The sequence below is a fragment of the Pelobates fuscus genome, chromosome 1 (assembly GCF_036172605.1).
Source record: "Pelobates fuscus isolate aPelFus1 chromosome 1, aPelFus1.pri, whole genome shotgun sequence".
Classification (NCBI taxonomy): domain Eukaryota; kingdom Metazoa; phylum Chordata; class Amphibia; order Anura; family Pelobatidae; genus Pelobates; species Pelobates fuscus.
In genome coordinates this window covers 85,406,489-85,422,414 of record NC_086317.1, presented here as the reverse complement: position 1 = coordinate 85,422,414, position 15,926 = coordinate 85,406,489, and the positions used below count along the sequence as shown (strand labels likewise).

The 15,926-nt window shown below is 39.4% G+C and overlaps 1 protein-coding gene across 1 annotated transcript in view; it reads left to right on the top strand.

The window, feature by feature from the left end:
• Positions 1-6,586: 6,586 nt before the first annotated feature.
• SPAG5 (sperm associated antigen 5) overlaps positions 6,587-15,926 on the top strand; it is a 40,941-nt gene continuing 31,601 nt past the window's right edge. The window contains exons 1-9 of the mRNA XM_063444242.1: positions 6,587-6,622; positions 7,705-7,845; positions 8,078-8,218; positions 8,724-8,855; positions 9,094-9,234; positions 9,473-9,613; positions 13,540-13,680; positions 13,922-14,062; positions 15,399-15,533. Of these exons, the coding sequence (XP_063300312.1) occupies positions 6,587-6,622; positions 7,705-7,845; positions 8,078-8,218; positions 8,724-8,855; positions 9,094-9,234; positions 9,473-9,613; positions 13,540-13,680; positions 13,922-14,062; positions 15,399-15,533 (1,149 nt within the window). The remainder of the gene's footprint in view (positions 6,623-7,704; positions 7,846-8,077; positions 8,219-8,723; positions 8,856-9,093; positions 9,235-9,472; positions 9,614-13,539; positions 13,681-13,921; positions 14,063-15,398; positions 15,534-15,926) is intronic.

Genomic DNA, 15,926 nt, shown 5'->3' with positions numbered 1-15,926 from the left:
TAGACTGTGTGTGTGTCTGCTAGTGAGTGTGTTTCTGTTACCTAGTGTATGCGTATTTGTCAGTGAATGTGTGTGTGTGTGTATTTAGAAGGCGGGGCGGGGGAAGGGTTCGGTGGGGGTGGCGCGGGTGGGGGGGGGGAGGGTTGGGTGAGGGTGGCGTGGGTGGGAGGGGGGCGCCTGAGTTTTGTCCTGCCTAGGGCAGCACAAAACCAGGATACACCACTGTATGTATGTGTCTTTATGTCCTCATGCATGTGTGTCTGTATGTATGTTAGTATCTGTCTGTCTCTCACTATGTATGCCTGTGTGTATGTCTCAGTATGTGTGTCTGTTAGTATGTATCTGTGTCCTTTTGTAGCAGTGTGTGTGTTTGTGTCTGTATTCCTGTGGGCGGTATTTGGAGGCGAGCCCCAGACCCTGAGCTGAGTTAGGGGCCCCAAAACTTCTGGTGGCGGCCCTGGCCTCCCCTACCCAATAAGGAGTGCCAGAAGCTCTCGTCGCTAAGCTAAGTCTTGCAGCGATTATGAACTTCATGATCTCCATAGGAAGTAGTGGAGCAGCAACCAGCGAACCACAAGTATCAAGGCAAACCATTCCAGAATGACTTGACTTCTTAAGTGGGGAATGTGTAAGCTGTAGCGGTGATGGGGCTTTTAGTGTTCCTTTAATTGGGATAATTTGGGATTTTACAAGTAAACCCCAAAGGGCTTATACATCTTCTGATTGTTTGTTTTTTGTTGTTTGTTTTTTTAACTCTAAAGAGGTGCTCACATCATATTTTGTGTTCATGTTGACACCTAAGGTAGGCTAAATTAATGCTTCCTGTCATACTTTATTATTCAACATGAAATTTATTCTCATTCCTGCTAGTTAAAAGTGGTTGCTGCTTATCCTTCTGTTTTGGTGCAATAATGGTAAAAGTCACCTTAGTGATTGAAAAAATGTTTACGGTATTTCAAATTTGGCCAAACATTGTATATAATTCAATTTAGAGAGTTTTCTTTATAATTTTTTTTTAAATGCAAATATGTAGAACCAAGTGGTGGTAATTAGCAAAGCATAATGGGAGTTGTAGCTCTGCCACCTGGGGATTTACTTAATTGGACCTTGTTGTCCACACATTTTGTAAACAATAGGTTCACTTTATTGTTAGCACTTATAGATTTAAAATGTATATGTTGTATAAAGAATTCTATAAACTACAGCAGATGTGCACATATGCTACAAAGCATAGGGATCAATTCCAGATAGCCAAGAGTGGAGCTAAATATATAGCTTTTTGGTAGAAATCTGAGTTACGTGTTTCCTATTAAAGGACCCTTGCAGTCACCCAGGCCACTTCATCTCAATGAAGTGTTCTGGGTGCAGTGGTCCTGTTTTTTTTTTTTTTTCTTCAAACAGCTGTTTACATTGTCAGACTGACGGCCACTAGACGATTAGAGGCACTGCCGCAGCACTGATCGAGAGAAACTTGTTCACATGATGTGTAAGCCCCCATAGGTAAGCATTGATTCAATATATAAAAGCCTTTATATTATGGCACAATCAGGGGCGGGGGAGGCGATATATAGAACTAGGCAAAAGGACCCTAAAGGGATGCTTTTATTTTTACTAGTGATTTTGTTAGCACAATGTATGTTTTTATACATGAAACAGACCCTGTCATTAACACATTTCTAAAGCACAATTCTAGAGCAGTTTTGATTCTCTAAATAGCTCATAATTTATATTATTCTAAAAATTTTAGCTGCAATCAGGTGAAAAGGGGGTGAAAGGTATTGCCTATAACACACTGAAATTGTAATGACCGATGAGTTGGACTCTTATTAAACCTACTGAACGCTCCATCAATATAAATGAAATTGTGTTGACAAGTGCACATTAAAGGGACATTGTAGGCACCCAGACCACATTAGTTATTTGAAGTAGTCTGGGTGCTGTGACCCTTTTGCACTTAGTACTGCAATGTTTAAATTGCAGCTCTAAGTCTGCCCTCTGTCTAACAGACAGCCACTAGAGGGCTTCCAGAATGCAAATGGACTTTTGGTCAGTTATCTGACTCTGTGTGTCCTCACGCTCTGCATGAGGACCTCCAGCATCAGATTTTCCCCATAGGAAAGCTTTGAATAATGCTTTCCTATGGTAAGGTCTAATGCACGTGCGGCTTACGCAGCGGGGGAGAAGCCTGACCCAGTGCCGAGGGATATCGGCACTGGATTCAGGTAAGTGGCTGAAGGGGTTTTAACCCCTTCAGCACTCCAGGAGCCAGGAAAACGGGTTTGTTTTCCTGGCACTATAGGATCCCTTTAAAGATTTAAAGAGCTATATTGTCAGTGTTAAACCCATTTTTATGTGGCATCCTTGTATGTCTACAGAACTTTTGTTTTTAGCACCTGTTATGTATTTGTAAGTGTCCTCTTTGTAAAAATCTGTTTAATGCCACAGTAAAGAGATATTTGCTGGTTTTGTTTTACAAATAAAAATTTTTGTGGTCTTCAGCTTTTCCTTTTTAATAGGATACATTGTTTGCACTGCTCTATGACTGGCATATATCAGTATATTATAATAACTTAAATGTCATCAACTGTAACCTTACATACCATGTTATCCTTAAAGCTTATTAAGGGGGCACTTTCAGAATGTTCACTACGGTAGCAGTTTTGTAACTATCCCACCGTCATTTGTCAACCATTTTCAAACACTTTGACACATACTTGAGACCCCAGGTGTCTATGAATTGACGCTCTTCACCGATATCACGAAAGTAGAAGGCATTAGAATATTAATATTACTAATACGAATATAGGAACTTCTACTTCAATGATCTTGGAATAGAGGTCCTAGTGGGACCAAGGTAAGTGTAAAAGCTCACAGAAAAATTAGATTAACTTACATATATTCACTACAAAATACACAACAAATGCTATCTTACAAGTAATTTTAATTTCTGTAAAAAAGGAAAAATGGAATGAAAGTAAACATTAATAACTAACTAAAGTTAGGGAATGGGGGTTATCTATTAAATAATGCTCTGAAATCAGTGCATAGGGAAACCAAGCAAAACCATCTACTGAAACAACAATATAAAAGATACCTCAGATAATAAACCTGACATAAACCCAAGAGTAAGTAAATAGTGGCACTTCACAATATATTTTAAAACACAAGATGCAGTTGTGAATAGACAATGGTAAACAGAAAAAATATATACCAACTGTATGTAATAAAGAGTCCATTTAAATAAAGAGTCCATTTAAATAAAGAGTCCATTTAAATAATCAATTCAACTAATTAGTCTAAATAAAAGTTCAAATAGTAACTATTGAGTCCATTAAACAGTTTATGTAAAAATGTACACATGCAACAGTTTGTAAATCAGAATGTAGCAATTTGTGAGAGAGGGTGATGAGTACGAAAACACATCAGCCTAAACATGTTCACAGAGATTGCTAAATCACATAGATTTTCCAATAGTGAAAAGAAACACTTATGATGGTACATGCAAATACAAAGAGAATCCGGAACACGTAAACCCTGGTATTATATATATATATATATATATATATATATATACACACACACACACACTTAGGGAATATAATAACAATCTGTAGCATATCTATAAAAAACAGAAGCGAGAGAAAATATACTCTCTGTAAAACTAGACATAGTACTCCCTGCAAGACTTGAAATATGGGATTAAAAATTACTCACAGGATTGTTTTTCTGTCAAAACTGCATGTGATTATGGCCAGGAGTTCCATGGCACTGTCCCAGTGTAACATGTCCAACTATTTTAGAGCAGTTTGACAACTTAACAGAGTCCTGCCAAGCACTCACCCATCTTGCTTCTGATTAGCTTCCAGAGCAAAGCAGGGTCATGCAAAACTGCACTTATTGGCTCAGAGCATCAACTGAGCTCTCTCAACTAATGAGCATGGTGTTTATTTTGCTCTATAGTGATATTGGATTTCTCCTGCAGGAGTAGACTGGAAAATTGTAAAACCAATTTTAAAACGGTTTGCCAAATTGCAATGAGACAGTGGCAGGGCGCTCCTGGTACCATAACCACTACATTAGGATGCAACGGTTATGGTGCTTGTAGCATTCTTGAAGTGATTTGCCACATATAAATACTGCTTACTACAGTGATTCCCTCATCCAGTAATTCCTTATTATAGAGTATTTATTTCCTATGGCAGTATCAAGCATTGTAAACACTTAATGACTTTAGTGCATGTTTTGCCACACTGCAAAAGTATGGCTTTAATGCTATTAAGATGGCATTGCACACCTTAACAATCATGCAACCCCTGGCCTGGATACTTACCTTCCTTCACAATTGGGTTAACTGCCTGACAGACTAAACCCCCCCCATATAAGACTTGCTTTTCCCACAGAAATCACAAATATGCAGTGATGTTACTACCGCAAAGGATTCTGGGTGGGCATATGCAAATTAGTTTAACAAATAATCACATTTTTGCCTTATTACATTTTAAACATGGATTCCTTTGAGTCTGTTTCCTGTATACAACAGCTTTGAAACAACTTCGGAAAAGATGCAAAGCCAGTGAACCACTCATGGACAGCTGCGTCATTGTTAATGCAACTCATCAGCATGAGGTTGGTTACTGGATTGCTATGGAGGCTTGGGAAACAAAATACAAATAGGTTATGGTGGGGAAATGTTTTTATATACACACACACACACACACACACACACATAATCATTCTACGTGTATATTTTTGTATTAATTTTACATAATTGTGATTTTATTAACCCAGCCAGAAAGTCCAGAGCATTACATTTGTAAGCCGTAAATTTGACCCAAACACTTTCCAAATACCTGTACATTGGAAGTACTGTTGTACTCGTGAGATATCCCTGAACACAAATATTGGTGTTTTAGAGCAGTAAAACGTATAACGATGATATCATCCTCGTTGAAAAGGCAGTGTTTGTGTGAAAAGTGCAAAGAACATGACCGTTGGCCAGGGTTTGTGACTAAGTGGCTAACTAAAAAGACTGGGTATATGCTGAGATTTCCTATAGTAATATACACAATGTTTGTAAATACAATGTACCAACTTGCTGCACAGACAGCTTCAAACTACAACATGAACTCCTGTTATTAAATTAGATTAATTCACTATAAATCCATTTTCCAATTAACCCCTGAAATGCCAATATTAGTCCGTCTTGTCCATCAGCATTAACATGTTTCCATGAAAACGTGGCCCTGGCAATCTCATATACATACATATATATATATATCTTGCCTATATCTCCATTGAATAGACTGGTATGGGTTTTACAGGATAACACAGAGCTATTTAGTGCTATGATGGATATCTGACACTCCAGCTGTGGTAGCCATGTTGTTAGAGCTGTGAATACCCGGCTCCAGGTCCCCCTGTCTGTCCTTACTGCACACATGGACCCCCACAATGCAGCACATCATGTAAACAAACCGCCAGCATGGTATAAGCTCAGCAAAGCAGCCGATTGGCCGCTGGAAACGAGGCTTGGAACGCAGATGGTCTGCGGGCGGGGATTGGTTGACGTTTAGCCAATCGCCGCTGGCGATGGTGATTTGAACGGCTGGCGGGGTCGGGCTGACTGACGGTGAAGGGTTGGGGTGTAAGAAGTTAAATAGTGGCGGTAAGTGGGCGCGGTAGGTGGGCTGGGGCAGTGTATTGGGGTGGAGTGGTGTCCATGGGTCACATGGTGGGTGTCTTAGAGAGCTCGGGGTAAGATGGCAGAACACCTGCTGTGGCTGCCTTGCCATGTGACCAGGTGTGGGTAGTTGGCTATAATACAGAGCAGCTGGGGGCTGTTACTGGGGGGCTTATTCACTAAAATCCGAACTGAAACCAGAATCGCTCAAACTAGGCTAAAGCAGCTGCTCCGGAAATAAACCTCCCACCCAGACTCTGTTATGGCTCCAGCTTGGCTACTTTAGGCTGACCTTTTGTCACTCTCTGATTTTTAATTTCGTTACAACAACATGTTTGTTCGTCCACCCGCTGTAAAGTGCTATATAAATAATAACATAATAATAATTTGGAGTTTAGTATACAAACACAACAGAGTTTCATGGGTCTGAACGCTGAAGATCAAATGTGACCCCTTTGCGGATTAGCAAAAGTATTCTTGGGGAATCTTGTATAAATAAACATTGTCAAAAATAAAGTGTCCCCATCTTCCAGGGTGAGGTTTCATATTTTTTTTTTTTTTTTTTAAGGTGCATATTAAAAAGCTTCATAATTTTTTGCATAACCTGATAGCTTGTTAAAAGTTGGCTGTTGATTGTGCTTTTTTTTTTTTTTTTTCTTTCTTATAGTTTATTATAATTTCTAAATTCATTAACTCTGGCAAGGATGTAGACATGACGCTTGCGGGTGTACGTCACTGCTAGAAAAAAAGCCAAGCTTGCATGCACATGTGTGCACGTGTACATGTTCTAGCAAGGTTGTCAAAAGATGTATAGATTATTTTTTTTGTTTTGTGATTCACAAGGTAATAATGTTACTCTTCTTTGTAGCTTAATATCAAAAATATATGTTGGCCCAAACAAAAGAAATGTCTACCGAAAACCAGGTTCCATCCTTGAATGCAGTAAGTGTAAACCCTGTTATTATGGTGTATAGCCACTTGTAAGATTTGTTTTGTGGCACTTTAATTTAAACCTATTTAAAGTTGAGTAATCCTTTATTCCTGATCAATCAACATGACAAGATTACCCCATGGTGTTACCCTTCCTCTCACAGCAGAAATGACAACAAACAGAATTCTGAAATTCATGCAAATAGAGCTGCTCCTATCAGACAGTTTGTCTTTCACAGCTGTTAAAAAGGGTCCTCTTTTAGCAGGCCAATAGTTTTGTCCATAAGGGGTGGGTGGGGATATAAACAAATTACATTACCAAGATGTTAAAAGAACTAGGAAGTTCTTGGGACTCAACTCTGCGTTTGATGTCCCTTCTTTTGTTGACTGATATTCTCCGATACGTAGTGTTTCTAGTTGTAGATATATAAAATCCTAAATACTGTATATATCATGATAATTATTAGTTTCTTTGCAGGTACCTGAGATATTCTTTGACTCTGCTGTACTTTTGTGTTATCTCTTTGTGTGTGTTTGTATATTTCCAGTTGCGTAGCACTGTCACTTTAATGAAACTCTGTAGTATTTGGTATACTTGTTATCTTTACACAGGTAATGCTGGCAGGGTTTACCACCATAACATCTTAAAATATTTCTGGACTCTAGTGCTAATAATTATATATATATATATATATATATATATATATATATATATATATATATATATATATATAGCACTTCTAGGTATACTAATTAAAGAATTTTGTGTTCTGAACTTTATCCTGTGAGAGGAGGAGCTAACTCATTGGTTAATGCTGCCATATTGATTGATGAGGAAGAGAAAATAGCGTTAAGTATATGCTTAAATGTTTATATTGCCTAAATTATTATTTGCATGTATAATGCTAATGTATCACCTAAAAATCCTTTACACAATAAGAGGGCCAACAATAATTAAGCTTGCCCTGCAAAACAATTCTAGATTGTCTTTATTTTGCAGATATTACATTTACATTTAAGCAAGAAAGGTTGCAAACAAATGCATATTTTTTTTATTCTTCTGCTGCAACCCCCAATTTTTTTCTTTCTGTTAGGCTTATCCTAAATATGTTGAAAGAACGCCACTGCGTGACCTTACAGCCCTAAATTTTGCTACACCTGACCAAAAAATTACACGATCTTCTTCCAAGAAAATATCCAGCCATTCTGCTTTTGAAAGCAATCCACATTTAAAGGTAAATCCTGTACCAGTTGTGCACATTCCGAAAATTCCATGTAAACCTGATTTATTCATGCTGTGATATTCATACTTTTTTGAGTATAATCAATGAGTGTTCTGTAAATCATCACTGTTACATTTGAGGTTATCATAACCATATAACACAATTAGAAGCTATATAGGAAACCGATACAGTGTACATTATTTCCCCCTCTCCTTAACCCCCAAACAACTTTTCCTATTATTAGGCTCATCTTAAATCTGTTGAACGAACCCCACTGCAGGACCTTGCAGCTCTTAATATTGCTACACCTGATCAAAGGATTACACGATCTTCTTCCAAGAAAATATCGAGCCATCATGCTTTTGAAAGCAATCCACATTTAAAGGTAAAGCCTTACCAGTTCTGCACATTGCGAATTTGAAAAATTCATGCAAACCTGATTATTCATTCTGTAATGTTTATACTTGATCTGAGTTTACTCAACAGCATTATATGAAGCAGCACTTAATAGACTCACCAGCACAACTACATTAAAGGGAAACTATAGTGCCAGGAAATTTTTTTTTTCCTGGTAGTATAGCTCCCTGTAGTGCAACCCCTACCTTGTACCCTTTCTGCCACTTACTTTATTCTAGAATGGATGTCCCTTGGTGCTGGTTCAGACTCTGCCCCTGCTCCTCCCCCACCGACACCAGCCGGCAGGGGGACCTAATGCACATGCATTAGGTGCCCTATTTACTGGCGGTAGGTGTACAGGATTTATGTTGGTTAGTGGAGGAATGGCGTGTTCATGAGTGCCATTTCTCAATGAAGTAGCAGTAGTGTATGTTCAAGAAGGCAGCTGGCTCCTCTATTTGCTTTATGTCCTCTACAATTCTTCCTATTATTAGGCTCCTCCTAAATCTGTTGAAAGAACGCCCCTTATCGCTCTAAATATAGCTACACCTGACCAAAGGATTACACGATCTTCTTCCAAGAAAATATCCAGCCATCATGCTTTTGAAAGCAATCAACATCTAAAGGTAAATGCACTCTTCTGCACATTCCATATGTCAAAACTCCTTTAAAACCATATGAATTCATGCTGTGATGGTCATACTTGTTAAAAAATATACTTAATGACCGTGTCTTATAGAGCTGCACTGTTACATTTGAGTTTATCATAAATCTATAACATATTTAGAAGCTATATAGGAAACTGGTACATCATACATTTTCTCCCCCTCTACTTAACCCCCGAACAATTCTTCCTATTATTAGGCTCATCCTAGATCTCTTGAACGAACGCCCCTGCAGGACCTTACAGCTCTAAATATAGCTACACCTGACCAAAGGATTACACGATCTTCTTCCAAGAAAATATCCAGCCATCATGCTTTTGAAAGCAATCAACATTTAAAGGTAAAACCTATACCATTTCTGCACATTCCAAAAGTGAAAAATCCATGCAAACCTGATTTATTCATGCTGTGATGCTCATATAATTACTCAATGACCATGTCCTATAAAGCAGCAGTGTTACATTTCAGCTTATCATAAAGAGACACTCAAAACGTCACCACAATAAGAAGCTAAATATGAAACTCATACATTTTTTTTTTTTTTTCGGTCTCTCCCCCCAAACAATTCAAATTTTTAGGTTCATCATAAATCTGTTGAACGAACGCCGCTGCAGGATCTTACAGCTCTAAATATTGCTACACCTGATCAAAGGATTACACAATCTTCTTCCAAGAAAATATCCAGCCATTCTGCTTTTGAAAGCAAGCAACATTTAAAGGTAAAGTCTGCACAATCCGAATGGGAAATATGGATTGAAATCTTATTTATTCATGTTGTGATGTTCATACTTTTTCTGAGTAAACTCAATTACAGTGTCATACAAAGCAGTACTTTTACATTTGAGTTTATCATAAAGATACAATCCAAACTATGCACTGAGGTTGTCGATTCGTGAAAAGCTCTAAAACAACGTTGCCCTGTCCATCACCTGGTCTAGGGGGACAAAATTTTTTAAATGGACTCACTTCTCGCCAGAACCTTGCGGCACAGACAGAGACACCCCCAGATAATCAAGATCAAGGATGCAAATGAATCCTTGATAATGTCTAAAGTAGACATTGCTCAAGTCTTCACAGACTATTATCACACCCTCTACAATCACACCCAAAGAGATCCTGCGGGTAGGGAGGAGTGGCTATATTTTCCAAATTAGAATTGCCGGGGCCCCCATAGATTCTCTCTTGGATGTGAGGAGGACATAGTCTGCATAGCCTGACACTAGAAACTGCTGGCCTCCTACTGTTACGCCATGAATATCTTCATGGTTGCACATGGCTTGTAGTAGCAGTTCTAGGGTCAATACGAAAAGTAGTGGCAAAAGCGGAAATCCTTGCCTGGTACCATAGTTTAACTTAAAACCATTGGGACCATGAAGGGCAAGATCTTGTGTGAAGAAATAGAGAACGCAATATCTTTACTGAAAGGCAATAAGGCCCTGGGTCCAGATGGTTTTGACAGAGGGTGCTATAAGAACTTCCAAAAAGATTTGGTACCCCACATGGAATCTTGGTTCAATGATCTAATGGGAGGTTGACCTCCAGATCGAGAAATGTCAGTAGCTAACATCGTATTACTCCCAAAGCCTGGAAAAGTTTACTCCCTGCCTGAAAATTATAGGCCTATATAGTTAATAAACCATGACCCGAAAATCCTACCAAAATCTTGGTGGAAAGATTTAAATCTTTTCTGTTCCTTTTAAAAGCAGATGAAGTAGGATTTATTCCCCATAGCCAACTGTTCCTGAATACCAGGCGCAAAGTAGACATTATTTGGAGGGAGGTGGCGACTAAAACTGCATTATTGATCCTAAAACAGGATTAAATGACCTTACCTATTTGAACTTTTATCTCATTTAGGGTTCCTGGAATCATATGCAGAGGCAATTAGGTCTATGCATACAGATGTCAAGGTGCAAATTAAAATGTAAGGCGCTCTGAGTACGCCTTTTAAGTTAAACTATGGTACCAGGCAAGGATTTCCGCTTTTGCCACTACTTTTCGTATTGGCCCTAGAACTGCTACTACAAGCCATGCGCAACCATGAAGATATTCATGGCGTAACAGTAGGAGGCCAGCAGTTTCTAGTGTCAGGCTATGCAGACTATGTCCTCCTCACATTCACACATCCAAGAGAATCTATGGGGGCCCTAGCAGAGGTATTAGACTAATTTAGTGCTCTATTGGGATACAAGATCCATCTCGGCACATGAAGCACACTACCCCTGGATCTCTTGGCTGCAGACACAGCATTCATTGGTGATAACTACACATTCAGATTACCCATACAGCCATGAAATATTTAGGCATTTAACGACAGACCCCTCAACATTGTACCACCAAAATGAGTCCAATGTTCAAGACCCTGATATAAGAAATGGAAAGATAGGTTGACAAGCCTAATTCATGGATTGGTATTCTCCCTTACATGTTATTTCTGTTCCAAGCTCTGCCAATTCCAATCACCAAGTTGGGTCTAGCCTACCTTCAAAAATAAATAGATGCCTTTATATGGAAAAACGAGCTACACAGAGTGTCTCTTAAAGGACCACTATAGGCACCCAGACCACTTCAGCTCAATTAAGTGGTCTGGGTGCCAGGTCCATCTAGGATTAAGCCTGCCTGCTGTAAACATAGCAGTTTCAGAGAAACTGCTATGTTTACAAGTGGGTTAATCCAGCCTCTAGTGGCTGTCTCATTGACAGCCGCTAGAGACGCTTCCGTGCTTCTCTCTTTGATTTTTCACAGTGAGAAGATGCCAGCGTCCAGCGTTGAGAATGCTTTCCTATGGACTGGCTGAATGCGCGTGCGGCTCTTGCCGCGCATGCGCATTCAGCCGATGACGTCTGAAGGAGGAAGAGAGTCTCCAGCACTGAGGGAGCCCGGTGCTGGAGAAAGGTGAGTGTTTAACCCCTTCCTCCCCCTTCAGCCCGGCGGGTGTGGGACCCTGAGGGTGGGGGCACCCACAGGGAACTATAGTGCCAGGAAAACGAGTTTGTTTTCCTGGCACTACAGTGGTCCTTCAATATTCTATATCGCCCCAAATTAGCAGGTGGCTTAGGGTTACCAAATTTATTTAAAAATATAGCTTCCCAGTTGTCTCAGATCGCAATCTGGCATATGCCTCTTGATGAAAGAAGGTGTGTGAACTTGGGAGTCCCTGACTAATATATGCAATAGTCTAAATAATGATGCAATGGCAAGGTATTTATCTGAAATACAAAAAACATGTTCTAACTTCTTCCCTTTCCTGTATGATTCCATTTCTGAGGAATAGGGCTTTTCCCCCCGGGGATGAGAGACCATGATTTTAAAGGTATATAACATACAAGGCTACAAAGAATATGCCATCTATATGAGGGTAGAAGAGCATCTATATGAGGGTAGAAGAATTAGCAGGTAGAAGAGCATTAAAGCCCGCTGACGTCTTCAAATATATTCAATTAAGAAACTTTGTAAATCAAAAACATATTAAGGAAGGGGCACATAAGCAGCTGGTGTTCTATGAAAGGATGTGCTTTAATGAATCCTTCCAAAGAGTCTTAATCACCTCACTATATACTCCTATAAGCTTTAGTACTTTAGGGTGGGGCAAGTTGCCCTATACTGACCTAGCAATGAACAGACTGGAAAGACATTTGGGAAGCTAAGAAGAAAAAAAACACTTCAATATGTGTTACGTTACAAGAACAGACCTACAAGACAATGTTTCGTTGGTATACTACCCCAGTCAAACTATATCTTCTACAAAAGATACCAGACAACCGTTGCTGGCAGGGATGTGGTCACAGAGGCATATATATATATATTCATATGTGGTGGGAATGCCTTTTGTAGGGAAATTAGGGACCTTTTTAGTGGGGGGTATTTCAAAAGCGGGGGAAATTGGACCCTTGGGATGCGTTCCTGCCCCGATGGCTGACCCAACTCTTTTCTTCCACCTCTGCTGGTAACCCCTAGCCCATACTTCTGGTGAATCTTCCTGGATGTATTGTTAGGACCACTTGCTCCACCTTGCAGAGATTCCAACAAGCATCAGGCAATTCCACAAATTGGATATATGGTGGAGATATGGTCACCGAGACACAAACATTCATATGTGGTGGGAATGCTTGAAAGTATAGACCTTTTTTGTAGAAAACTTGGGGACCTATTCGCAGGGATATTTCAAAGAAGGGTGAAGTTGGACCCATGGGTCTTCCTGTTATCTAGGCCATAAGATGGCTGTACAAAAACAGAACAAAAACTCCTACATAAATTGTTGATGGCTGCTAGACGTGCCCTAGTCCAAAGCTAGCTGAGACCGGAAAACCCCTACTTTAGATATAGTTATACACCTACTTTTATGGAATAATTGACGGCTCAGGTCAGAGACTCGAATAAGATGTTAGATCTCTGCTTTCCTGCCCCGGTGGCTGACCCAACTTTTTTCTCCCACCTCTCTTTTGTACACAAAACCTTTTGCGGAGTAGACACATGTATTAAATTTATTTTGTGCTACGGAAAAACACATGCTTTATTGTAACAACTGTACGCAAAAAGAAAGAATACAAATTTCAAAACAGTTAGAAGTTATAAATAAAACTGATACACCATAAATATTTTTCCCCTCTTGTCTCATCACCCAAACAATTCTTCTTTTTATTAGACTCCTCGTAAATCTGTTGAACGAACACCACTGCAGGACCTTACTGCTCTTAATATTGCTACACCTGACCAAAGGATTACACGATCTTCTGCCAAGAAAATATTCAGCCATTCTGCTTTTGAAAGCAATCAACATTTAAAGGTAAAGCTTGTACCAGTTCTGCACATTCCGAATATGAAAAATCCATGCAAACCTAGTCATGCTGCGATGTGTATACTCAATGACCGTGTCCTATAAAGCAGCAGTGTTAAGTTTGAGTATATCATAAATAATCATTCAAATGTCAACACAATTAGAAGCTATATATGATATTGATACATCATACCTTTTTTTTTTTTTTTTTTTTTCTCCTGTTTCACCCACAAACAATTAAAATTTTTAGGATCATCATAAATCTGTTGCACGACCACCATTGCAGGACCTTACAGCTCTAAATATTGCTACACCCGACCAAAGGATTACTCGATCTTCTTCTAAGAAAATATCCAGCCATCATGCTTTTGAAAGCAATCTACATTTAAAGGTAAAGAATATAACAAGTGTCTGCAACCTTTTGGCACTCCAGATGTTATGGGCTACATCTCCCATTATGCTATTATAGCAATAATGCTGACACAGCATCAATGGCGATGTTGTCCACATCTGGAATGCGGAAAGTTGCCTACCTCTGGACTATACCATTTAAGAATGGGAAAAGTCAATTAAAACCGTAATTATTCATGCTGTGCTGTTCATATGGGTTCAAAATATACTGTATGACAGGGTTATATAAAGCAACAATAGGTTTGTCATAAAGATAGAACCTAAATTCCAACATACTCAAAAGATATATATAAAAAAATGTAGGAACTGCTTTGGGGGTTATGTATAAAAGTTTTAAAAATTAGTATTTCAAAGGAGAGGGGAAGATTGGACCCATGGGATGCTTTCCTGCCACTATATTTGTTTTACATCTGTAATTCTGGCACATCACCTGGGGAAAAAAATAACTATTTACATAATTCTAAAGTCCAGTTTGTTGGTAACAAAATAGTAAAAATCAGACTTTTCCCACAACTATACATTTTCTTAGGTATTTCGCAATTGTTATTTTTAGGCAAGAACACAAAAAACAAATGCTTAAAGGACCACTCTAGTGCCAGGAAAACATACTCGTTTTCCTGGCACTAGAGTACCCTGAGGGTGCCCCCACCCTCAGGGACCCCCTCCCGCCAGGCTCTGGAGAGAGGAAGGGGTTAAACTTACCTCTTTTTCCAGCGCCGGGCGGGGAGCTTTCCTCCTCCTCTCCATCTTGATCGCGACGTCATCGGCTGAATGCGCATGCGCGGCAGGAGCCGCGCTCGCATTCAGCCGGTCGCATAGGAAAGCATTCATAATGCTTTCCTATGGACGCTTGCGTGCTCTCACTGTGATTTTCACAGTGAGAATCACGCAAGCGCCTCTAGCGGCTGTCAGTGAGACAGCCACTAGAGGATTAGGAGGCTGGATTAACCCTCATTATAAACATAGCAGTTTCTCTGAAACTGCTATGTTTATAAAAAAAAGGGTTAATCCTAGAGGTACCTGGCACCCAGACCACTTCATTAAGCTGAAGTCGTCTGGGTGCCTAGAGTGGTCCTTTAATACATTTTCCCAGATCGTAAGTGGCAGTACGAACAAATAGTTAGCTCCCCTCTTCACATTCAAAACACTTAGCCTGAAATATTTTTATGAAGACTTGGAACCTCTGCCCATATGAGATTCAACTAGACTCCAGGTTAATCAGGATATGCCTGTCTTTTAATAGATTTAGATGGGAACCTTGCTCGTGAGTTTTTTGTTTTTTTCTCACATAACACTAAAATAATTCTTCCTGTTAGACACATCATGTAGCTGATGAACGAACATCCCTTGAGGATGTTACAGCTCCTCATGTTGCTTCATCTGAACAAAGGATTACAAGATCTTCTTCCCAGAAAGCATCCAGTCTTCATGCTTCCAGTCAACATTTAAAGGTAAAGCCGATACTTGTTCTGCTGATTCATAAAGCGAAATTGCATGCAAACTACATTTATTCATACTTTTTCAGAGTTTACTCTGTGATGCTATCTTTAATGCTAGTCTCCTCTCTATTCTCAACAGAGATTACAAAATAAAATCTAATAAAGGCTATTAAAAACTAGTTACCACCTGGGTTCTAACCTTGCTGATTTTACCAGCAGCTGCTATCTTTTAAAGTCTAAAACCTATCCTGCTACGTGAAAACAGACCAGATTAAAGTGACAACTGTATCCAACAGCCAATTTTTCTTCCTATTAATACAATCATTTAAAACAATAATAAAGCATGGGGAGCCCTCTGTAACACAGTAATACCATTCAGAGACTCAATGAGTGGCACAGTCCCCT